At 48.0% G+C, this 25,361-nt stretch overlaps 1 protein-coding gene across 1 annotated transcript; it reads left to right on the top strand.

Moving 5' to 3' along the window:
* The first annotated feature begins 67 nt into the window (after nt 1–67).
* On the top strand, nt 68–25,361 carry Gimap8 (GTPase, IMAP family member 8). Its single transcript, XM_077795883.1, has 5 exons — nt 68–90; nt 14,277–14,937; nt 16,791–16,836; nt 20,699–21,325; nt 23,508–25,361. Exons 1-5 carry the CDS (start codon nt 68–70, stop codon nt 24,257–24,259), a joined length of 2,109 nt encoding a protein of 702 aa, XP_077652009.1. The 3' UTR covers nt 24,260–25,361.

Raw genomic sequence — 25,361 nt, 5'->3', positions numbered from 1 at the left:
GCTAAGTTGCTGAGGCTGGCTTCCAACGCCTGATTCCCCTGCTTTCCAACCTGCTGGGATGACAGGCATGCACCACCTGGCCCGTGAAAGGTAAGGATGAAATCTAATAAATTTTAAAATTTGCATGCTGTATGACAAAGAAATTTCACTTTACAGCCTTCATTCTAGGGAAGACTCACATGCATTCATGTTGATTACAGCATTATTTGTCATAATAAATGTTGAAAGCAGCCTGTAGGTGCCCCTGGAGTTTTATCAGTATCTAAAACATTTTTCCTTTCTTTTTTTTAAAGATCTGAAACAAAAGGGCAAATTCTTGAGATTTCATGAAGATGGGTGCTGAGCACATGGGTTATTTTCTAGACTTGTTGACATATTTTGCAACCTCTTATTTTAAAAAGATGGTATGTTATTAGGAACACAGAAACAAACACCACGTACAGTTTCAGACCTCATACCTGGCAAATGCAGACACCCTTGACTGGTGGTTCCTGACCTTGGGGGAAAGCACACGTTCTTTCCGTAGCAAGACTAATTTCAGCAGTGGGTTTTGTAGATGCCTTTCCTTAGGTTGAGGTGAGGATGCCCCCTTCTGGTTGATAATGTGTTTTATTACAAAAAGAGCTCAATTTTGTCAAAAGCTTGTTCTGTGCCTATTGAGTTGATCATAGATATGTATGTTTCGACTTTATTGATATGATGTGTTCCATTAGTTGATTCTCAGGTGTTAAATCAACCTTAACTTCCTAAGATAAATCCCACGTTTCCATGGTGCATAATTCCTTTCTTATGTTTCTGGATTTAGTAGGCTAGTATTTTCTTGAGGATTCTTGTATGTATATTCAGAAGAGAGATTGGTTTTTAGTTTTCTTTGTGACTGTTGATCTGTGGTTCTTTTGTCTTGTTTGTTTTTGGTATTGGGATGGACCCCAGAGCCGCTCTACCACTTGAGCAACACTCCCAGTCCCTTTTATTTTTAATCAGGGTCTCTCTGAGTTGCTTAGAGCCTCACTAAATTGCTCAGGCTGGCCTCGAACTTGCTATCCTCCTGCCTCCGCCTCCTGAGTCGTTGGGGTCACAGGTGTGCACCTTGGAGCCCAGCTTCTTGGTCTGTTGTTTTTGACGAAGTCTCTTAAATGTAATTGACCAAAGGTGGTTGCTAGCCCAGATGCTCTGAAGGTGTAGCTGACGAGGGCCAGAGGGTGGCAGCAAAGAGCCACGCACAGAGGTCCTGGAGCCGGATGGGAAAATGAGGACATAGGCTGAGAGCCAGGAGCCAGAGGCACCCACAGGAGAGTGGTGTCAGGTGTGGAGAGGAAAAGGCAGGCTGGCCATGAGCACACCTGCCTCAGGTAGTCAGGAGGGGAGAGGGGCCTGGGTGGAAGTCCAGGGATTGCTCCTGGATCCCACCCAGGACTTGAGCCCAGGTCTCTGCCCTGAAGTTCTGCCCTTTCCACTGCCCTGAGTTCTCAAGGGCAGAGGGACTTTTGGCCCATATACAATTCACCAGGCTTTTGGGATGCACGTAATCAAATATAAATCATCACAGGCCAGGTGTTGAGGACTTGGGTGTCACACCTTGGTGTTAGCTTTCTTTTCTGCTTCTTAGAGAGTGTCTGTCAGTCAGTCCTTGGCACTGATAGAGCCCTGAGAGACTCATGGCTGGAGATCTCAAAGCCATCATCTATCTGTGAGCGAGGCTCTTGGGGAAGTTTATATTTATTTTTTAATTAATTAATTTATTTGTTGTAATTTGTTATACATGATGGCAGGATGCATTTCGATTCATAGTACACAAATGGAGCACAATTTTTCATTTCTCTGGTTGTACACAAAGTAGAGTCACGCCATTCGTGTTTTCATACGTGTACTTAGGGCCATGATTTCCATCTCATTCCACCATCTTTCCTACCTCCAAAGTTCCTCCATTCCTCCCATGCTCCCCTCACCCTCATTATGGATCAGCATCCACTTATCAGAGAAAATATTCAGCCTTTGGTTTTTTGGGACTGGATTTACTTCACTCAGCATGATGTTCTCCAACTCCATCCATTTACCTGCAAATGCCATGATTTAATTCTCTTTTAATTCTGAGTAATATTCCATTGTGTATAAATACCACAGTTTTTTTTATCCATTCATCTCTTGAAGGGCATCTAGGTTGGTTCCACAGTTTAGCTATTGTGAATTGTGCTGCTATAAACACCGATGTGGCTGTGTCCCTGTAGTATGCTGTTTTTAAGTCCTTCGGATATAAACCGAGGAGTGGGAGAGCTGGGTCTAATGGTGGTTCCAGTCCAAGTTTTCCAAGGAATCTCCATACTGCTTTCCAGATTGGTTGCACCAATTTGCATTGGGAAGCTTTTATTTTAAGCTCAGAAGTTCTGATGAGCGTTAATTACCCTTCACTCCTCCACATGTCCACCTGAAGGCCTCTGGGAAGACTTGCTCTGGCCTGGCCGTGGCATATATGGGTCACCTGTATATGGCAGACCCTGGTACTAGCAGCTCTTGGCGCATGGGACAGGAGCACTGAAGCGCGACCAGCCAAGAAGTAAGCTGTGTCTGGGCTCCTTCTGGTGCTCGGCTGGTCAGGCCTCTCGAGTGTGCTAGCCTGTTCTCCCATATGCTTTATGTCACCTTTGTGTGCACCAAGTGGCTGCACAGTTGACGTCACTTATATACTGATGGTCACAGTGTGGCTCTTTCTGCACTACCATGAGGGGATCCTGTACGTGGGAGTCCCTTCTACAGAGGCTTTGATAACTTGGGGTACAAAACTTTTGTGCAAATTTAAAAAAGCAACCTTGGGGTACATGCTGTCAGATGGGAAAGCCCAAGGCTGGGCTGGGAGGCTCTGGGTGAAGGTGAGAGGTCTTCTTTCTCAGAGCGGGGGCAACCTGTGGTGGGCACAGGGCTCAGGAGCAGAGTTGGTGGTATGTCTGACTCACCAGTGACCTTGGTCACCATGTGTCATCTGAGTGATGTTGGGTGCAGCATCATGTGGCCCACGCACACCTCAACTCACAAAAAACATTGGCACAGAAGCTTGCTACTGCCACTGAGCTAGCGGTGGAAGTCTGAGGTCACTAACAGTGGTGCCAGAGCCTCAAACACTTGCCCTGTGTGCCTGTCTCAAGGGGGCCAGTGTGTCCAGTTCTAATATCTCTAAGACAGAGGAGGCCATTGGTTCCCTCTGTGCAGTGCTTGGTCAGGGACTCCCAGAGACACGGCTGCAGCCCTGCATGTTACAGCAGCTCAGCCGCACAGGCCTTGAAGTGCCCACTCATGTCCTTTTCCCCAAGTCCAGCCTGGTGCCCCTGGGACATCCCTGAGCTGGGCTTCCCCTGCGACTTTGTGGTGTCAGGAACACGCTGTGTTTGGCAATAGAGGTTTGTCCCTTCTCTCTCCTGTCATGGCCCCGCTCTCCTCTGGGGAGCCCACCCCTTCCTGTAAAGTGGCCTCAACTGAGCCACTCCAGGGGGGACAGAACTGTTTTTATATTTTTAAAATCTTAAAAATTAAACAGTTTGGGAGGCTGAGGCAGGAGGATTCCAAGTTCAAGGCCAGCTTCAGCAACTTAGCAGGACCCTGACTCAAAAAAAAAAAAAAAAAAGGGCCTAAGGATGTGGCTTAGTGGTAAAGTGCCCCTAGTACTCCTAGGATCAATCCTCAGTACCAAAATAAAACAAAACTTAGGTTGTTGGGTGGGGATGGTAGTTAACAGAAGAATCTGGTTTGTTTTCCTAGGCAAGTTCTCTCTCCCCTTCTGAAGTAAAGAGAGAGGCACATAGGAGGGAACGTGCACCCCACTGTCTGCAAGCAAGAGCCCAAGTCCAGAAAGGCTTGGAGGGGGATGGTGGCACCTGGCTCTCCCCAAGGCTACAGAGAGGCCTCAGCCTCAGGCTCCTTTTACCAGTGGATGGAGATCCTAGGCTCTTAGGCTGCTGGGGCCCTGAAAGAAAAGCAAAAATCAAAACACACTTGGAATTCGTTGACAAGCTTGCGTTTCTTTTTGCCTTGAAGAAGAACCCAGATGTCACGCGGCAGTGGCTGTGCCTTTTCATCTGCATGGGTGACAGGAAATAAGAAGTTCCTCCCTGGTCACCCTTCCCCAGAGCCGTGCTGCGGTTCTGGGTTCTCCCCTGGTGCCAGGGTGTGAGGACATCAGGCCAGTTGCTGCTCCACCAGCCTTTGTCCCAGCCCTCATAGGCATTGGGTTCGGCCTGTCTTGGCAGCTTCCATGCTGAGCTGGGGGTCTGGAAAGACCTGAGGCTGCACACTCATGGCCGCCCCTTGCTGTGCTGCTAGCAGGTGGCTGTAGGCCCCTCTCTGGCCTTGCTGGGCTCCTTCTCTTCTTTCTCCAGTGGAGGGTGGAGGGAAGGGCAAACCTCTTTGTAGACTGGGGGGGGGGAGTCCTTCTCTCTTTACATCTGGTCCCCTGGGTTCTCAACAGCCCCGTCCCCACTCCCCATCCTCCACCCGGGGACGAGTCTTGTTGGAAACCAAGTCATGGAGCCTGTTTGGTTATTTCTTCTTTCTGCTCTGCCTCTTTCTCTAGGCCAAGAGAACAGAGCCTCTGTTACCTGGCAGGGCCACCAGCAGGAGGGGACATGTGGGCAGAAACCTCAAGACTATTTCAGCCACTTCAGATCACGAGGAACAACAGCAAGGAGGGACCAGAGACCCTGAGAGAGGCCTGAATTGTTCCCCGATGGATTCTAACATCTTCCCATGTCCTGTCTGCAGGTTAAGAAGGAAAAGGGAAGCCATTTTGGTTAGCTGGTCCCACCTTAGCTGTTGGCAGAGTGAGACTGGGAAGGACCCACTGGTCAAAACCAGAGGAGGCGGGAGAAGACCAGAGCAGGAGAGGTGAGGGGAGAACTCGTCCTCTGGAGCAAGAGGGCCATTCATACTGGATGGGTCTTCCTGCCCCAGCACCTTCTGCGTCCCTTTGGATATGAGATCTTGGAAAGTTCCCAGGCACAGGCCTGTGAAAGGTTTGGGGTTGTAGGATGGGGGCAGGTGGAGGGGGTGGCAGGACTCCCCCTCAGGTCTTCCCACTGCCTGCACAGGCAGGGACCTGGCAGGTCGGGTCCTGGGCCCTGGTTTCTCTCTGCATGTCCTGGTCCTGAGTGCATCTTCCCATTGCTGTGCAGCGGGACCTCCACCCCAGGCAGGTGGGGCTGGGGCGTTTCACTTCCGAAGTGTCGTCAAGGACAGTGGTGGACTCACAGCATAAGCAGGGTGGTCCATCTCTGGCCCGGAATCGGTACATCTCATGAGTTACAGGAACTCAAACAGGAGAACGTGCCCTTGACTTGTGCTCCATGTTCTCTTGACCCCAATGGTGGGACCCCTGATTCCTGCTCTGGTTGTCACCAGGAAAGTTGTGGGTGTTTGCAGGAACTTGGTGGGGAGGGGCCGAGGGCAAGGTGTAACGGGCAGTACTCGGAGTGGGCAGTATCCACAGGGACGGAAGGAAGAGAGGAGAAAGGACGCCCGAGCTTCTCGGGGAATGTTCCCTGGAGGACGGCTGGGCCCCTGGAGCCAGGTGGTTCCAGGCTTGTGCAGTGTCCTTAGCACCCAGGCTGGTAGTCCCCCTCAGCCTCCCTTCTCTGGTTCCTTTGGAAATTGCTTGAGGGAAAACCCCAGGAGTCACAATGACAACTACAGTAACAGAACCACCTGTCCCCAAGTAGATCTGAGGGCTTGGTGAGGAAGAGCGCCCCTGGAAGGAGCCTGGGGTTTCCTGTTTGAGTTGGGGCAGTGACGATGGGATTATGTATGCTTCCTGGGTTCTTGGGTCAAGGACCTGGGATTGCAGAGGGGCCCAGGAAAGCTCTCTCAATGCAGGGGAGGCCAGCGCACGAGGCTCTGAACAGGCCTTGCTGCTGCTGCTGGAGCCCGGGGCTGTCTTCCTGGGCCAGAGAGGGGGAGGCCTGGGGGCCTCATGGCGAAGGGGCGTCTCCTGTCTCTGGTCTCCTCTCCAGACCCCCGTTCCCCACCTGATATGTACGTGGAGTCTGGACTCTGCCCAGTACCTGCCCTGGATGTTGGGTCCCTGAGCCCTGTTCCCAGCAGCCTCCTAGGAAACAAGGTTCCAGAATGGCCCCGAGCCCAGGAAAGGGCATGTCCTTGCCTTCTTCTTCTTTTTTTTTTTTTTAGTTATGATTTATTTTTATTTTTATTTTTTTATTGTTGGTTGTTCAAAACATTACATAGTTCTTGATATATCATATTTCACACTTTGATTCAAGTCTGTGGAACCAACCTAGATGCCCTTCAATAGACGAATGGATAAAAAAAATGTGGCATTTATACACAATTGAGTATTACTCTGCATTAAAAAATGACAATGTCCTTGTCTTCTTCTCCGCGTGTTTGCTTCGGCTGGTGGATCCTTGTGGTCGCTCATGCTGATAAGAAGAATTGAAAACGTTTCAGTGAGAGGGTGGAGTCTCACCCGGGGGAGGAACCAGCATGACCTTCTGAATCCTCTGCCTGTCCTGCTTCCAGGGGCCTCAACGTCAGTGTCCCCAAGCTGTGGTGCTCAAGTCCCCACAGAACACCCGCTGTGCATACCCCTGTCTCTGTGAAGGTCACTGGGAAGTGCCTACCAAGGCTATTCCACAGCCAGTCAGCTGGGGGTGACTGCTACTGCTACTCTTCATGCAAATCTGAAAAAGCCAGCGACTTCTTCATTATTGTTACTGTGACAAACATGGACTCTGTTTGAATAAGGACATTCACTTCCATCCGAAAATTGTCAAAATACACAAATTTAGTTACAAGACACTTTACTGCCATCTGCCCAAACTGTAGTAAACACACACATTCTATCTTTGCAGTGAAACAACATGTAATAATATTTTTCAAAGTAAAAAAAGACGTCTATGCTGTGAATAGCATTCCCTTCTGTATGGGAACACGTGTAATGCAACCCTGAATTCATTTTTCTTTTAAATTCGTTTACTGTCTCCTAAATATGTCATGACCTGTATTCTTTCCCTCTGTGCATTTCCCCTCTGGTGATTCAGTTGCTGTTCTTGTTTCTAGCTGGGCCCCCTGCAGCAGCCTCTCTCTGGTTCCCTACTGACCCCTCCCCACACATTGCAGGCTGTTCTCAGCACCCTGAATCCTGTTAGGATCGCTCTTCTCCCTCTGCCCCAGACCCTTCACTCCATTCCCAACAGGCAAATTTCTCCTTGCCCTTTCCGGTGTAGGTGAGGTACTTAACCTGTGCAGCTTAGCCTCTCCTGGACTTCACAGTTTGCTCGTTCAGCACCTGCCACAGCAAATGGCCGTATTTGTTTATTCCCCCACTTGGTGGCTTTTGCACCTGGCAGGATCTTCAGCGCATCCTCGGCTCCCAGCATGCTCTCAGTATGCACCCACAGCACAGGTGGTTTAAACCTTCATAGCTGCAGGTTGAGTCTTTTTCCTGTCCTTGGGCGGTGAGCTGCTTCTCAGGGGCAGGTCTCGTGCCCCTTGGCGCCGCTGGTGTAGGTGAACTCCTTGCCTACATAACTATCTTACTGACTATTCCATTTTCCGAGGTCCAGTCGCTCTCCCTCCTGCCGCTGCGGAGAGCACGGATGGGTGGAGCGTGTGCACCTGCCTGCAGAGTCCTGCCCTCCGCCCCAGGGAACGTTCTCTGCGCCTGTCATCCCTGGCACCGCCGCTAGGTGGCAGGGAACCTCCATCCTTCCCCACGGCCCAACCAGATGGGGAGCATGACTTCCCTCCACAGGAAAAAAACAATTTCAGCTGTAAGAGCTAATTTGATGAAAGATCATTTTGTAAAACGGTCAACTCAGCAAATAATCACTTTGCTAAATCATTTAGGAGCTGTCTGAAGGTCTGGTTTTATCTGAAGTACTCCCCTAATACTTATTATTTCATTTAAGAATGAGTGAGCTTTTTCTCTGTTCAGTTTTCTCCCTTCTCTGTTTTGGGGATCATTGTCTTGCTAGGCCTTCAACGGTGCCTTTTAATTGACCTCTGGCAGTGACTGCTGGGATGGGCCGCACTGTGCTGGTCTAGGCATTTGTCTGATGGTTTTAATGAGTTGGTTTTATGTCTGTTGACCTAGTGCTCAAGAAGGTGAGAATTCTTCTGCAATGGCTTAAGGAGGTTGGGGGCCGTCACCAGCTCTCCCACCAAGGTGTGGTCCGAGTGTCCCCCAAACCCTCCTCGGGTCATCTCAGCTTGATTGGGTTTTATTTTGAGTTCATGATAAGGAGTCCTCAAGGTCGGCAGGTGGGGACTGTCGGGTGGGAGGTGATAGGCTAAGCAACGCCCCAGAGCCTGTGGTTTTGTCTCCTGTGGAGCCTGGGTGTCTGAAGAACCCCCCTGAACTTCAGCAGCCTCCCCACGCTCCTTCTTCTAGGGTGGTGCAGCTTGGCTTCAGACACTTAAAAAGCCAGTCTGAGTTCAAGGTCATGGAGTCATGGTCCCTGCACCTGAGGGAAGGTCTTGCTGCCCTCCGTGAACCTGGGGGTGGTCTGCTCAGCAGATTAAGTGAGGCACACGAGGGTTGGTTCTGTAGGAGTCCACAGGGGAGGTTTCAGAAGTCACCAAAAGCACAGAAACAGAAAGTAGAAAGGTGAAAAGGGAGTGGGGGCTGGAGTTCATCCGCCTGGAACCCTGTGATGTGAGGGGAGAAATTCTGGAAATCTGGTGTGTGACAGTGTGAATGTGCTCCAGGTAGCTGCACTATGCACTTAAAAGTGTTTATGATGAGCCACACACAGTGGCGCATGCCTGTAATCCCAGTGGTTCAGGGTGCTGAGGCAGGAGGATTGTGAGTTCAAAGCCAGCCTCAGCAAAAGAAAGGAGTAAGCAATTCAACAAGACTCTGTCTCTAAATAAAATACAAAATAGGGCCAAAGATGTGGCTCAGTGGTTGAGTGACCCTGAGTTCAATCCCGGGTACCCACCCCACACCCACCAAAAAAAAGGTGTTGATGATGGTAAATCTCATGCAGTTTTTGCTCCAGTAAGGTTAAAAATAAAAGTGTTCAACTACCTTAGGAAGTTGGGATAGGCTTTGGGACACGTTGTGGTATCTTGAAGAAGGAGTTTTATTTGTGAGACCCCGAGGTCATGTGTCACTAGTTGGGAAGAGCTGTCATCCACCGGAGAGGCAGCTGGCCTTGGCTTGGGGGGTGGCAGGTTAGGGACGCTGTTGGGAGGGATTGTAAAGGTTATTTTTGGGGTTAGCTGAGACCAGAGAGTTGGTGGGAGGAAGCAAACAATTTCTTCATATTTTTTATCTAAATCTTGGGAGAGGAGTAGGGTGAGATAGGTGGTGGGGGGACCAGTGGGGGGAAGGAAGTGCCTGCTCTGAGCCACTCCAAACAGACTCAGCTCAAACCCTCCTGCACCCAGATTCTAGCTGGTCCTCTGCTGGCGTTTCTCTTACCATCTCTGTAGTCTGCAGCTGTGGGAGAGGCTAAGCTCCACAGCTTTCTGCTGTGTGGTGGCCCCAGAGTGTGGCCAGTCCCAGAGAAGATCTGTGTGTGTCCCCAACCAGGCCCCTCCCTCAGCCTCTCCCAGCGTGGGCACTTGCCCTGGGACCTGGCATTCTGCACTCCCTCTCTGATTGCAGCTGTGCCTCTGCTGATGTGAGACCTATTTCTAGAAACCTCTTCCTTCTCAGAAACCCTCAGAAATCCTCTGTCAGGGGGATTTAGCCCTGGAAACTGGCCATTCCCCTGCTGTCCTTACCCGTGGCTCCTGCTCTCCCGAGGATTTACTTCTTCTGTCCTGGAGAACCAGCAGCTGCTCCCACAGATGGAGGAATGGAGCCAGGAGGAGCTCGGGGGTTCCGAGGCTGCCAGGGACCAGGGGACAGGACTGAGGTAGGTGTGCTGGGCCCGTGGCTGTGTGTACACTGGTGCGTGTATGAGGGGTGAGGGTGCTGGGCTCACTTACGAGGTTCTAGGAAGGTTTCCTCCTGGTTCAAAGCGCGTTGCTCGACCCTGCAGGGGGCAGATGGGGCAGGAGGGACACAGGGCCATAGTCAGCAGCCCTCTTACAAGGAGAAGTGCCAGGGAGGGGGCTCAGCCTGAGGAGGAGGAGGAGGAGGAGGAGGAGGAGGAGCAGGAGGCTGAGATGAAGGCAGGGTGGAAAGGGAGGAACAGGAAGAAAGGAAGGGTCCTCCACAGGAATGCTCTGAGCTTGGGTGGTGCCATGGAGCAGCCCCCAGGAGGAAGTGAACGGGTGCTGTGGGGACTTCCAGCCTCACCAAGAAGCAGGGACAGGGGTCCTGATTCCCCTCATTCACTCTTCTAGCACTTCCCAGCCCTTGCACAGTTAAGATACTATGAATGGGCTGGGGATGTGGCTCAAGTGGTAGCACGCTCGCCTGGCATGTGCGGGGCGCTGGGTTCCATCCTCAGCACCACATAAAAATAAAATAAAGGTGTTGTATCCACCGAAAACTAAAAAATAAATATTAAAAAATTTTTTTTCTCTCTCTCAAAAAAAAGATACTATGAATGGGGTATTAAAGGTGGATGAGACTTTGCTGAAAACTGTGGTTTCACCTCCATTTAAGCTGACCTGGTTTTCACATGTGAAGCCTTCTTCTCCTCTTGACAACTGGCCTTCGGGGCTCTGGAAGCTTCTCCGACAGTCTTTCTTTGAGGTGGGAATTGCTTCTAGATGCATCATAGGAAGCTTTTCAAGGATGCCCCAACCCAGAGCCCCCTTGGGGATAATTGTTGTGTCTCCTGCTTTTTGAAACTACAAGCTCTGGGCCAGCAGAACGTAAGTCTTGGAGACAGGAGCTCATTTTGCTAGTGGGTCACTGGGGGTGATACTGCATGGTGTCAGTCCTCACTGACTGCGACTCCCGACTTCTGGGCCATAAATCCTGGTTATGGGGTACTGGTCCGTGTTACTAGTTCATGTATAATCTCCATCCCTGCCACCACGGCCACTCTGAGCATGGACCCAATGGGTGACAGCCGGTTGGCTGGGGAGAGAGGCCGACTGGTATCATCCTGCCCACTGACTTCGATTTTTGAAGTCCTCCTCTGCTGGGTCAGCTTTTGTGAGAATGGACATGGGATACAAATATCTTCAGGCCTTTCCCTCATTCTAAGAGGTCTGTCATACTTCTCCCAGACTCCCTTGTGTCCAGTGTTCTACTTCCTTCCAGGTCCCCAGTCACCCCCCAAACCACTGGCCACAGCCTGTGAGTTGGTCTGTAACTGCGTGTCTGGTCATTTCCCTTCAGACAAAATGCACAGTCAGTGCACAGCTCGGAGTTCTGGCTGTGGGGAGAATAGCCCTCCCCACTGTCCTCAGGGATGTCCCAGATTGGGGCTGTAGTGCTGCAGCTGTTCTGCATCTTGTGCAGAACCATCTGTAAACCAGGCCCCGGTCTTCCCCTCCCTTTCTCTGTCACCGACCGCAGGGAATTCCTTGTGAGTTCCCAGGTGCAGGCTGGGAGAGAGAAGGTTGTGTAACAGGAGCAGGGCACCTGGCGGCCTTCAGGACTTGTGCCTTTAGGACCCATTTGTGCCTTATCACACACATACTGCTTCCCTTTAATGCTGGAGGGCTGTTCTACACACTCGAGTTTTGGCTTGGTGTATGGGCGTCTTAGTCTGTTTTGTATTACTATCAGAGAATGCCTGAGACTGGGTAATTTGTAAAGAAAAGAGATTCTTTCTTTCTCTCTCCCCTGCCTTCTTTCTTTCTCTTTGTGGTGCTGGGGAATCTAACCCAGGGCCTCATGCGTGCTAGGGAAGTGCTGTACCACTGAACTACATCCCCAGTTCTGGAGATTTACTATGATTCTAGAGGCTAAGGAGTCTGAGATCAAGGCGTCCCCAGCTGGCAAAGGTCTTTGTGCTACATCATCCCATGATGGAAGGCAGAAGAGCAAGGAGGGAGCAGGAGGGAGGACAAGAAGGGACCAAACTCATTTTTTGTAATCCACTTTCATGCTAACCTGCTCTCATGACAATGGCATTAATCTACATTATAGTCCTATCTCCTAACGCTGTTGCCTTGGCAATTAAGTTTCCAACATGTGAACTTTGGAGGGTATATTCCAACCTTAGAATTCTGTCCCTGACCCCTAAATGCATTTCCCTTTCACATGCAAAATGCACTCATTCCATCCCCCAACCCCCCAGAATCACCCTGTTCCAGCATCAACACAAAAGTCCCAAGTCCAGGGTCTCATCTAAGTTAGATATAGGAGAGATTTGGGACCTGATTAATCATGAGGCACATTCCCCTTGTGACATTTTTTTTTAAAATTTAAAGTTACTTAAATAAATAAATTGAAATTGAAATTATGATATATGTATATTTGTATATATGCATATATATATGCCAGAGCTTCTTATTTTTTTGATTAATTAATTAATGAATCAATTTTAATTTGGTATCTATGACAGCAGAATGCATTTTGATTCACTGTACACAATTGCAGCACAACTGGTTGTCACCGATGTAGCGTCCCACCCTATGTGCAGTCATACATGTACCTAGGGTAATGATGTCCATCTCATTCCACCATCTTTCCTGCCCCCAAGAACTTCCTGTTCTTACCTAACCCACAGAGCAGCCCTTCCCCAACCTCTCTCCTCTCTACTTCCCAGCCTCTGAAGACCACTCTTCTGCTCTCGATCTTTGTAAGATCAGCTTTTTCATATTCCACAGATGAGGGAGATCATGCAGTACTCGTCTTTCAGTGCCTGGCTGATTTCATTTAATATCATGATCTCCAGTTCCATCCTCATTGTCACAAATGACAGGAAGTCATCCTTTTCATGGCTGAATAGATTCCATAGTGCATGTGTGCCACATTGTCTTTATTCAGTCATCGGCTGATGGAGCCTCAGGTTGTTTCTGTTTCCTGGCTCCTGCTAACAGTGCTGCACTAAATACGGGGGGCGCAGGTGTCTCTTTGACGTACTGATTTCATTCCTCTGATGTGTAACCAGTAGTGGGGTTTCCTGGATCATGTGGGAGTTCAACTTTCAACTTTTTGGAGAACCTCTATTCTGTTTTCCATAATGGACATTCTAATTTGCATCCCTACCAACCGTCTGCAAAGGTTCCCTCCTTTTTTCTGCTCCCTCTCTGTCTTTTTGATAATGACCATTCACTCCATCCTGGAGTGAGGTGATACCTCACTGTGGTTTTTTAAAAAAATATTTATTTTTTAGTCATAGTTGGACATAATACCTTTATTGTATTTATTTATTTTTACATGGTGCTGAGGATCGAACCCAGGGAGGATCGAATTCGTGCTGGACAAGTGCTCTATTGCTGAGCCACAATCCCAGCCCCTCACTGTGGTTTTGATTTGCATTTCTTGATGATTAGTGATGTTAAGCATTTTTTTTTTCATCCACCTGTTGGACAAGTCACTTTCTTATATGTTATCTCATATAAGATGATGTCTTATAAAAATATTCTTGAAGGCTTGGAATGGCTAAGTGGCCTCTTGAGGTCTCAGCAGGGAGTGGCAGAGCCAAAGGTGAAGCAGCTCAGACTCTGAGCCCGTGGTCACACCCACCACCCCCTGCTTCTGTGTCAGGTTCACGTGGCACAGGGTGCTCATGCTCCCATAGGTGAAGACTCTGCTTCCTGGAATAGGATTTCAGAGCATCAAATATTCCCTATGTTATATTTGCTAATATATTCTAGCTTTTACTATTTTTAAATTTAATTCATATTTATAAGACAGGGATTCCTTAAACTTTGCTTATAATTATTTCTTAGCATTTGATGAATTCAGTTTTCTAGGCTCCTCCTTCCTTTGAGATTCTGATTTGGTAAGTTTAGGCAAATCTGTATTTTTAAAAAAATATTTATTTTTTAGTTGTAGTTGGACACAATATCTTTATTTTATTTATCTTTATGTGGTGCTGAGGATCAAACCCAGGGCCTTGCACATGCTAGGTGAGCGCTCTACCACTGAGCCACAACCCCAGCCTGGCAAATCTGTATTTTTAAGGTCTGTATTTTTAACGACTAGTTAGGAAATTTCCTTCAACTTTGAAACCTGCCTGTTTGCTGAGTTTCTAACGTATCTTGCTCCTTCTGTTCCCAATGATAAAAGCCTTGAAAGAATTAAAGGGCTCTTTAGGTTTGTTTGGGGGGTGAGAGCTCAGGAAGACCCTGGGAGCAGTCTGGCCTGAGTCTTCAGGGGCTCAATCCTGTGGGGCAGAAGAGCATGGGCTTCCTCGCTGTCCCCCTGTCCTGTGTGAGTGCAGCTCTGATACATGGCTTTGTCCCCGCAGAACCCGTTGGCACCTGGACCAGGAGAGCAGGCTGGAGCAGGGCTGTGGGATGTCCCCTCTGCGGCTCCTCCTTCTAGGGAAGCACGGTGCGGGAAAGAGTGCCACTGGGAACACCATTCTGGGCACCACTGTGTTCAACTCCAAGTTCAGTCATCGGCTGGTGACTCAGATGTGCCAGAGAGAGAGTGGGACCATGAGAGGGAGGGAGGTGGTGGTCATCGACACCCCTGACCTTTTCTCCTCCATGGCTTGTGCCGAAACCAAGCAACGCAGTCTCCAACAGTGCTTGGAGCTCTGTGCTCCCGGCCCCCATGTCCTGCTGCTGGTAATCCCTATCGGCCATTACACGGAGGAGGACAAGGCGACCATCCAGGGCATGCTGAGAGTGTTTGGACCTGAAGCCAGCAGGCACGTCATTATCGTCTTCACTTGGAAGGATGATCTGGGGCATGACCTGCTGCAGGATTATATTGAAAACGAGCCATCTCTTAAGGCATCTTTGGCTCAGCACTTCCTGAGCCGATACTGTGCTTTCAACAACAAGGCAGGTGGTGATGAGCGGCACAGCCAGGTGTCCCAGCTCCTCTGTGAGATCCAGTGTTTGGTGGATGAGTGTAAAGGACAGTGCGTGGACTTCAAAACTGAGGGTGGCAGATTCCAGGTAAGGATTAGCCAATGGATGAGATGGGTACAAATGAATGGCAATATTGCAATGTGTGATGGGACACGGCTCTTGCTTACTGAGGGATCTATACGTAATCTGGAGTGATAAGGGGAATCAGACTGAGGGCTTTGGACTTTATTAACAAGTGAAGGAGCAAATTAAGCCTTGCTCTCCTAACCCTTCATATTATTAGACACACAAAGATTTAGAATCTCTTTCCCTGGCTTCAGTAAAACCCCCTTCTTCTTGCCTTTTCCTCCTCTTTCCGGCTACTCCAAAGATTGCAGAGTCCTCCTCCAGTTGCTGGCCTCTAAAAGTGGTCCTCAGGGTTTGGTTTTGGCCCTTCTTGAGTTCTTTATACTCTCTGCAGGTGATCCCAAGTCTTTATGGCTTTGAGATCTATCTGTTGTGGACAGTTCCCACATGGAGTGACATGAGTGACTAGCTCCTGCTCTCTGTGTGCTGGCCTCACTGGCCTTCCTATTGGTCAGGTCCACTCCAGAGTCTCAGACCTGCAGTTCTCTTGGCACTGGTTCTGCCCATGTGCCTCAGCTTCCCTTCACTTCCCCAGGAACTCCTCCCTGTGAGTCCCTGGTGTGAGCCCCCCACTCCTCTGCGCCTGTGGCCCCCCTCACACCACCACATCAAGGGATTCCTAGGGATGTGGTTGCAGCGGTCGCCTCCCTACAAACTCCACGAGGACCGAAAACAGCTGTTTTGTTGACCACAGTATCTCAGACTTGTCTTCGGTAAAACAGAGACAATAATGTGCATCTCAGGAACTGCTGTGAGGGTTAAATGAGATGCTTATGAGGTTAAACCTTTAAAACTCAGTAGGTGTTCATATTTGTAAACTGTTATTATCATCGTAGAAGTGTATGAGGGCCAGTAAATTATGGACATGTAAATTAAGGATTTTAGCAATCCAGAGGAAAAAAATCATAAGTATAAAGATATATGTAGAAGGATAGTTATCATGGCAACTTTTAAAACAGTAAGATCAGAAATAACCTGAAACAAGTGATCAGTAAAGAGATGACTGTATCAGTTGTGTATGTCCATACCATGGAATACATTTTATTTACTAAAGAGTGTGGGTAGGTGTATCCATGTTGACTTGTGCAGCTGTAAAGCCTGTATTATTAGGCAGGTTGCAGAACAGAAAGCCTAGCAAGTCTCTTCCATGTTCAGGTATGCACAGATAAACACAAGGACATACATCAGCGAATAGCTGTTACTTTTCTGGTATGTTGGAGATGGACTGATTATTCACTTATATATCATGCACATTTTTCCATATTTTTTATTGGTGCATTATTGTTGTATATAATGGTAGGATTTGTTGTTACATATTTATACATGCACGCAATATATATCATGTGCTTTTGCATTGAAACGATCTTTTGCATTTAAAGAACCCTGAAGAATTTGAAATGTTTATGGAAGTGAAAGAAATCTGATCATCAGAGCTAAATGGAGAGCACTGAGGGAGGGGGATGATGAAGGTGTCAAAGACATTGGGGAGGCCCTGGGAGAAGGCAGAGGGGCAGCTTCCTTGGCTAACCTGGGTAGTTGATAAAGGAGGTGAGAAGAAAGTACAGGAGGTTTTAAGGACATGGACTCAAGACTATACCATGGAATTTATTTTGGGAGCAAGTATAGGATTCGCCAGGCAGGAGAAGGGTACGTCCACCATGGATGGTTCCACAAGGACACACCAGGACCAGATTTGACAACATCCTACTCAGCAGATTTCTCTGAATTACATAATTATGTCTCCATTTCTTTGTTTTGTGAGAAGATGAGACTACGGATGTGTGTGCTATGTCACTTCCCCCTTTGTTTTCTAGGATTGTGTGAGGGAAGCTACGAGTCAGGAGAAGGACAATGCATGTGGTAAGTTGATCCCTTAAGAACGTTAGGCTTCTGTCTGTATTCTTTTAATTCCTTATGCAGCCAGAGCAAAGTGGAAGAGTGATCCGTGGGAATCAAAGCCCAAATGCACCTGAAGACCTTGCTCAGGTGGGCGCCCACACTGTCCCCAGGGAACTCCTAATCCTTGTGCGTCAGTGTAGCGCCAGGCAGCTCCTAGGCTCAGTGTGGGTGTCTCTGGCCTCCTTGATGTGCTGTGGAGCTGGGCTTGCCTCTTGTGGCTTTTTTTTTCTCTTTCCACATTTTAAAAATTGGTGCACTATAGTTGTGAATAATGGTGGGATTTGTTGTTACGTATTCTCACATGCACACAATGTAACAGTGCATTTTGGCCGATATCCCTCCCCAGCACTTCCCCTCCCCTCCCCACTCCCACCTTCTGTTTCCTTTCCTCTAATGATCTCCTTTTGATTATCATGAGATTCCCCCTGAATCAACACCTTTCTTTCCCTTTTTCCTCTTTAGCTTTCACATATGAGAAAAAACATGGGACTCTTGACCTTCTGAGTTTGGCTTATTTCACTTAACATTATGGTCTCTAGTTCCATCTAGAGACTATGTCCAGCAAATGACGTATTTTCATTTTTTCTTTATGGCCGAATAAAAATCCATTGGGTTATATATATACCACATTTTTAAAATTTATTCACCCATTAATGAATACCTAGGTTAGTTCCTTAGTTTGGCTATTGTGACTTGTGCTGCTATAAACATGGATATGCATGTATCACTATAGTAAGATGACTTTTAATTCTTTTTCTTATTTTATTTTTTATTTTTTTGGTACCAGGGATTGAACTCCGGAGCACTTAACCACCTAGCCACATCCTCAGACCTATTTTGTATTTTATTTAGAGACAGGGTCTCACTAAGTTTCTTAGTGCCTTGCTGTTGCTGAGGCTGCCTTTGACCTCGTGATCCTCCTGCCTTAGCCTCCTAAGCCACTGGGATTACTGGCATGTGCCACTGCGCCCAGCTCAAGATAGCTTTAATCCTTCAGGGTAAATACTGAGGAGTGGTAGAGCTGGGTCATAAGGTGGTTCCATGCCTAATCTTTTGAGGAGTCTCCATAATTATAGGTGGTTGTACTAATTTACAGTCCCACAAACAGTCTAAATGTGTTGCTTTTCCTCCGCATCCTCCCCAACTCTTATTATTGTTTGTATTCTTGGTGACTGCCATTCTGACTGGGTGAGATGAAATCTCAATGTAGTTTTGATTATCATTCTCTAATTTCTAATGATGTCAAACATCTTTTTTTCATATGTTTGTGGACCATTTATATTTCTTCTTTTGAGAAGTGTCTGTTTAATTCATTTGCCCAATTATTAATTGGGTTATTTGGGTTTTTGGTGTTGAGATTTTTTGAGTTATGTATATATTCTAGATATTAATCCTCTAGCAGAAGAGTAGCTAACAAAGATCTTTCTCCTGTTCTATAGGTTCTTGTCCTCTTTTCACATTCTTAATTGTTTCCTTTGCTGTGCAGAAGCTTTTTGATGTTGTTGTTGTTGTTACATATTCACACATGCACACAATGTAACAAGAGCTACCCCATTAGCTCTTGACTGATTATTTCCTGAGCTTTAGGGTCCTGTTGAAGGAGTCCTTGTCTGTGCCTATGGGCTGGCGTGTGGACTCCTCTTGTAGCTTCTTTACTAACCTTGTCTCTTCTCCGGGTCCTGGGTTTAGCACTACCCAAGATTTGCTCATAAGGGAAAGGCAGAAATCACTCCTCGTGGACAATACCAACTTGCAGAACTCACTGGCAGAGTATGGTATCCATGTTGCGATCACCGTCAATGATACATCTTGCACACCTGCTTGAGTCACATGCACCCCGCCTCTCTCTGTTCAGTAACTGCCATTTGTTTCATGGTGTGACATACCCATCCCTTTATTGATGCACTATTAGATTATTTCTGGGCCAGTCCTGAATACTCAGTGGTAAGTAAGATAGACAAGGTTCCTGTCCTCATGGAATGCCCCAAAGTAATACAATTATAGTTTTAATAATAATGATAATAATTGCAGAGACATTATATGCTGGGAAATAACATCATCCAATTTTCATAGCTACACACACACACGTATTATTCCTCACAGCAGCCTTGTGAAGAGGGTGTCTTGTTATCAGTGTCTCATTTTACAGATGTGAACTCAGGCCGTGGGGATTCAAAATTTTATTGATACAACTCCTGGGCAATGCGGGTAGGTAGTGGAGGAGGGAGACACGTTGTTTCAAAAAGTCATAAAGTAAAACATAAGGGAGCTAATTTGAGTGGTTTGAGGGGAGTCATTTCCAATGAGCTCTCATAAAGTTCTATTTGCACAGGAGCCTGAATAACTAGGAGGAGCTAGGTTAAAATGGGAGGAAGGAGATCTCACACACACCCATGTCCCGAAGGTTGTGAGATGAGAGGACAAGTGTGAGAGAAGGGGGAGAAGCTTGGGGCCTGAGCACAGTCCCTCCTTGCCCTGAAGCCTTCTGTGGCCACTGCTGTGCTCGTTGAGATGCTGACCACTGTCCAGAGGCTGTCTCCTTGGTCCTTCCACTGCGAGGCATTCTACCCAAGTGCATTCTGAGAGCCCCAGGGTCACGACTTGCTCGGGCGTCACTAGCATTTCAGCTGCTTTGCCGTGTGCTGTGCCCCGGGGACTCCGTGAGTGCTCTCTGTAGTTGCAGCTCTTCTCTTTGCTCAGTACGTAGGTCTGGTGTTGACCTTGGCTTCCAGGAGAAGTGGTGGGGGCAGAGGATGTGTGCAGAGACAGCTTTAGGGCACAGGTTGCAGGTTTTGACAGCAATTTGTTGAGGCATAATTTACACAGAGTAAAATGCACAGATCTTAAGTATCTGCTGGATTGCCTTTGCCATCTCTACACACAGTGATCACCATCTACACAGATGCAGAGAGCATTTCCATTGTCTTGAATGGCCTCCCAGAGACAACTACTGCCCAGACTCTTATCAACATAGACTCATTTTGCCTGTTCCGAACTTCATATGATGGAATTATACAGCACATAGGTCTGTGTCTGGCTTCTTTCATTTAGCATTTTTTTTTTGTACTGGGGATTGTACCCAGGGTTGCTTTACCACATCCCCACCCCTTTTAATTTATTGTTTTGAGACAGCGTCTCACTAAGTTGCTTAGGGCCTGGCTAAGTTGCTGAGACTGGCCTAGAACTTGCCATCCTCCAGCTTCAGCCTCCTGAGCAGCTGGGACTACAGGTGTGCCCCTTTGCCCTGGCTTCACTTAGCATGCTTTTGAGTTTGTTTTTTTTTTAATTTTTTTTTTTTTTTTTAGTTCTTGGCGGACACAGCATCTTTGTTGGTATGTGGTGCTGAGGATCGAACCCGGGCCGCACGCATGCCAGGCGAGCGCGCTACCGCTTGAGCCACATCCCCAGTCCCTTGCTTTTGAGTTTCATCCATGTGGTACATCAGTAGTTCACTTTTTAAAAAAATTCTGAATAGTCTTTAATTTATAAATAGACCACTAAAAGGCATTTTAAAATGAGATTTTTCCTGCTCCTATCTTAGCCTATGGACCTCATGCTTCAATACTACTTTGAAGGACCAGATCCATTGAAGGCCAAATCTGGCACGTTCACTTTCCTAGTAGTCTTAGGCCCCCTGTATGTCTCCTGGTTTAGTTGTGTCCCCTTCATGGCTTCTGCCTTCAGGGACAGCTTCTGGTGGGGATGAGAGGTCTCCTGGCCAGTGCACTCTCTAGAAATGGACAGGGAGGAGCAATCGTAGGCCCTGTCCTTAGCTGTTGTAAACTGTAGGAAGAGACTCTGAACCTGTCCTTTTGTCCCCCAGGCTCAGGAGAGAGACAGCTGCAGGCCACAGGACCCGAGTGGGACCCAGGAATGTCAGAACTGAGGATCCTCCTGGTGGGGAAGAGAGGCGCTGGAAAAAGTGCGGCAGGAAACAGCCTTCTGGGGAAGCGGGTCTTTGAGACCCGGTTCAGGGAGCAGTCGGTGACCCAGAGCTTCAGGTCTGAGAGCAGGACGTGGGGAGAGAGGAAAGTCTGTGTCATCGATGCTCCAGACCTCTCGTCCTCAGAGGCTTCTGAATCAGAGCTTAGAAAGCACACCTTTCCAGGCCCCCACGCCTTCCTGCTGGTGACACCGGTGGGCTCCTACGACGAGAAAGATGTTAAGGTGCTGAAAGCCATCGAAAGCCATTTTGGAGAAAAATGTATTAAGTACACAATCCCTCTCCTCACCAGGAAAGAGGATTTAGAGGATCAGGATCTTGATACGTTCTTAAGAAATGGAAATAAACCCGTCTATGACCTCATCCAGAACTGTGGGAACGGATACAGCACCTTCAACTACCGGGCCACGGGGGAGGAAGAGTGGGGCCAGGTGGACGGGCTGCTGCAGAAGATCGAAAAGATGGTGCAGCAGAAGAGCAGCAAGCCCTGCATCTTCAGAGAAATAGGTAAAACTTCACGTGGGAAACCTTTTTATATGGAGTGTTTAAAAATATGTGGAATGTACAAGGCATTCTGAGGAGCCGAGAGGAGAGAAGGGACAGGTCCGGTCTGTGGACTTCCTCTCTTTCCTGTCTCCTGTCTTTCTCAGGCTGTTCTAAGCTGTGCCTTTCCCATTCACACTTCCTGAACTGGTCTTTCGTTCGGTCATGAGGCTTTTCCCATCTCTCCAACCTGGATGCTAAGGGTCTTGAGGGAAGGTGTGGACCTTCGGCCTCTTCTTTTCCTTGCAGTGTACTATTGCCCAGGGCTCTGCACTCAGTGCTGGCGATGAGATAATTTTGGATTTTTGGTTTACTCTGCTTTTCCCTTAAGCCAGATTTCTTTCTTGGTTCTTGACCCTTTTGCAGACAGGAGGCCATTTTAAAGAAAGTGTGACAAGCCAGCTGCAGTGGCACACGTCTGTGATCCCAGCGGCTTGGGAGGCCGAGGCAGGAGGATCACAAGTTCAAAGCCAGCTTCAGCAACTCAGCAAGGGCCTCAGCAACTCAGCAAGAACCTGTCTCTAAAAAGGGGCTGGGGCTGGGGATGTGGCTCAGTGATAAGCACCCCTGGATTCAATTCCCAGTAACAAAAAAAATTGTTCATAAAAGCAACACTAAGTATAAGATACTAGTGCAGTCAGGAGCCAAGGACTGGACAAGGACAGGGAGCCCCAAGGCCCTGCTGGACAGCCCTGTGGTGGGAGATGGGTGTTGGCAGCCCCGTCACACTGCTCCCTCCCACTGAAGAAGGGCTCCTCACTTACTCAGTGCTACACGTTCTGCTGACACGAGCCTTCTCTCTTTTACTTATCCCATTCTCTTCTATTCAGACATCCCCACCATGAATAGCGTAAGACCCCAAAGAGTCACTGTTACTGAGCCCTTTCCTCTTTCCCATGGAGGGCCAGGTGCTGGGAGCCTCCTAAAGAAGAATAGATGTGGGAGAATCAGGAGAGGCTGTTTGGAGAAAGTCCAATTTGAACAGGTTTTGGAGAGTGGGTAGGGTTTGGACAGCAGGGCGGGAAGCTGGGAGACATCCAGGGAGCATATTAGCAACCTGAAAGACACAGGAGTGGGGCTGACCTAGCGGCATAAAAGAATGGTCTTGATGGCGATGGGTTCATAGCACTAGACACTGGGATGGGGAGGTCGTACCAGGTCTCAGAGATGCTTGAAAGCCAGGTCCTCTGCAGGCACAGAAGCTATGTAAGCATGACTATAGTTACAGACTATGCAGGCATAACTACGAGAGTGCGACTTCCAAAAAAGCAGCTTAATATTTCCTCCTGGATGGAAGAGCATGGGATGAATTTTCCCTGCTCTTTTCTTTGAGATGGATGTAACTTAACAAAGAATTCACAATGGAAGAGCACCGTGAAGGGCACAGTATCAGTGCAAATGCAGAGGAAAAGCCCCTCTGCATTTTCATGTTTGAAAGAGCTGTGTGCATCTGCAAATTTCACCTAGAGGGAAACCTGTTCTCCTCCATCTCTGATGCTACACAGAATAGTATTAGTGGATATTCATGATCATAAGTATGATGTGCCTTCCTGGACTCATCAAAGACACAATGAGGTTCAACGTGGTTTCTAATGAGAAATGAATTTTAGCATGACCCAACAGAGGAACTGGTAATGCATTGATGGTATATATGATTACTTTTTCAGGAAAAGTCAATTCTGTAGAATAGTTTTTCAAATCCATCAAAAAGATTTTGCTGTGATGAGCCACATTTGGCAATGGGGGGGCATAATTACAATAGGAGCAGAATTCAGAGTTAAGATGTGTAGACTAGATGTAGCTGAGGGAGAGGAGATGAGGCCAGTGGCCCTCACAGGTGCCAGGGAGTCAGAAGAGGTACTGGGAGAAGGAAGCAGAGTGGATTCAGAGATGGGAACAGTACCATGTTCATGGATGGGTACTAAATGTAGACCATGGTCCGAGTCCCGCTGCTGAGTTCTCTGTCTGTGTGAATTGGGACAAGCCATTCTCATGCCTGGGGACCGACCTGCTGGGTAAACAGGAGGCCTTCAAGCTGTCTGAGCTTCCCTCTGCTTAATGGTGTAGACTGCCTTGTAAATAACTTGGAAAGGTGAATTCCATATCAGCCCATGATGGTGAATCTTTTCCAATTTCCTTTGCACAGAAACCCTGAGTATTGTCCTTGTGGGGAGGAGTGGTACTGGCAAGAGCGCGACTGGGAACACCATCTTGGGGAAACCCATCTTTTTCTCTCAGCTCCAAGCCCAGCCAGTCACCAAGGCATGTCAGAGTGGCAGGAGAACGCTGGACTGGCAAGATATTGTGGTTGTGGACACGCCATCATTCTCCCAGATATCTGGTATTGAAAAGGATCCATCCTGGTTACAGAAGGAGGTCAAACACTGTTGGTCCCTCTGTGCAGAAGGAACCAAGATTCTGGTCCTTGTGTTCCAGCTGGGGCGGTTCACTCAACAGGACAAAATGGCAGTGAAGGATCTGGAGGCCATCTTTGGAAAGGATGTCATGGAATACACCATTGTGCTGTTCACCCGGAAGGAGGATCTTGGGGGCGAGGAGCTTGAAGAGTATGTCAAGAACACAGATAACAAAGCCCTTAAAAATATAATTAAAAAGTGTAAGGGGCGAGTTTGTGCCTTTAATAACAAAGAGACTGACGAAGCCCAAGTGGCCCAGGTGAAAACTCTTTTGGCAATGGCCAATAAGCTGAGAGAGAGCCTCAGAAGCAATGGATATCCCCAAATCGATGCCAGCCAGGAAGAGAAGAATCCCAAAAGTCGACCATGGAATATAAAAGGCATGTTTAGAACTGAAAGGCTGGGATCCCTTCAGATAGGAACCCAGTTGCTGGGTGGGTTCGGTAGGATTGGTGAATATGGGGTGGCTCAAGGGCTTTGAGGTTTGAGAGGCAAAAGCACTCCACCTTGTGATGCTGTGGCTTTGTAGGTGAATAAATCGTCAAGCTGGGGCAGGGAACACGGGATTGTAAGTGGAAAGAGGGAAGAGGTGGAGGAATCTGCAAAATCTGAACACCATCAGGCTAGTATAAAGGGTCAGAACCAGAATCACCTCACCAATGTAGGTAGGATGGAGTCAGGATGGACACTGTGACCAAGGCCCAGGCCAACATGGGGTCAGAATACGGAGAGTTCCACGGGAACCTGGGCTTCCAGATGTATAGAGCAGGGCAGGGTCCAGCACATCCCTGAGCAGAGCCCACTCCAGCAGGCCGCGGTGTGGCTCAGTCTGTCTGCCCGACCCACTCGCTCCCTGGCCCTGCTGTGTCCCCCGGGCTGGGACTCAGGGCTAGGACTTAGGGACTTAGTCCCTTTACTCACACAGGAGCTGTTTCTTAGTGCTCTCCTCATTCTATGCCTGGGTGAAAAGAGGGACACTCTCCCCTCCTTCCTGTCCTGAGGAGATGAGTCTTTGAGGTTTCAGGAGAGTATATTCTAAACATCACAGTGAAATAGATAAATAAATAAATAAATAGAGTAAACATCAGAAGCATGGTAATACTGCCCAAATTAGAGAATCTTACAAAGTTCTAAAATTCTAACTTAGATTTCTTGTACAGAAAGCAATTGAAAACTCTTTGAGGCTTAGGAGATAGATTAAAACCCACATAACCCAAATAATAATGATTTAAGCGTATCAGGGGCTTCTTGTCCATATGGAGAAGTCCAGGAATGAGCAGGGTGGGGCTGATGGGCATCCACTGTCCAGCTTCACTCCTTCTGTCCAGCCTCCTGGGTGTCCACACTTACGCTTGCCTTTGGGTTCCATGACGGTGGTGTTCTAGCCACGGCTGAACAAGGTGAGCCATGTATGAGATGAGAAATGTGGAAACTTCTCCCAGGTAGATAGGGTCAGATGTTCTCAATTAACCCCTTTATTCATTCCTCCACTACTGGATCTATGTCGCCTGCCTCCTCATGATAATATTAGATCACCTTCAAGGTTAACCTGTTTATAAGAGCATGGACTGTCACCATTAACA

This window comes from Urocitellus parryii, chromosome 3 (genome assembly GCF_045843805.1).
Source record: "Urocitellus parryii isolate mUroPar1 chromosome 3, mUroPar1.hap1, whole genome shotgun sequence".
In the NCBI taxonomy this organism is placed as follows: domain Eukaryota; kingdom Metazoa; phylum Chordata; class Mammalia; order Rodentia; family Sciuridae; genus Urocitellus; species Urocitellus parryii.
This window is presented reverse-complemented; position numbering and strand designations above follow the sequence as displayed.

Bases quoted from the DNA above. Each gene is read 5' to 3' on its own strand.
- Gimap8 (XM_077795883.1), top strand. From the start codon at position 68: ATGCACCACCTGGCCCGTGAAAG. The intron at 91-14,276 runs GTAAGGATGAAA...TTGTCCCCGCAG, and splicing joins CACCACCTGGCCCGTGAAAG to AACCCGTTGGCACCTGGACC. The intron at 14,938-16,790 runs GTAAGGATTAGC...TTTGTTTTCTAG, and splicing joins CTGAGGGTGGCAGATTCCAG to GATTGTGTGAGGGAAGCTAC.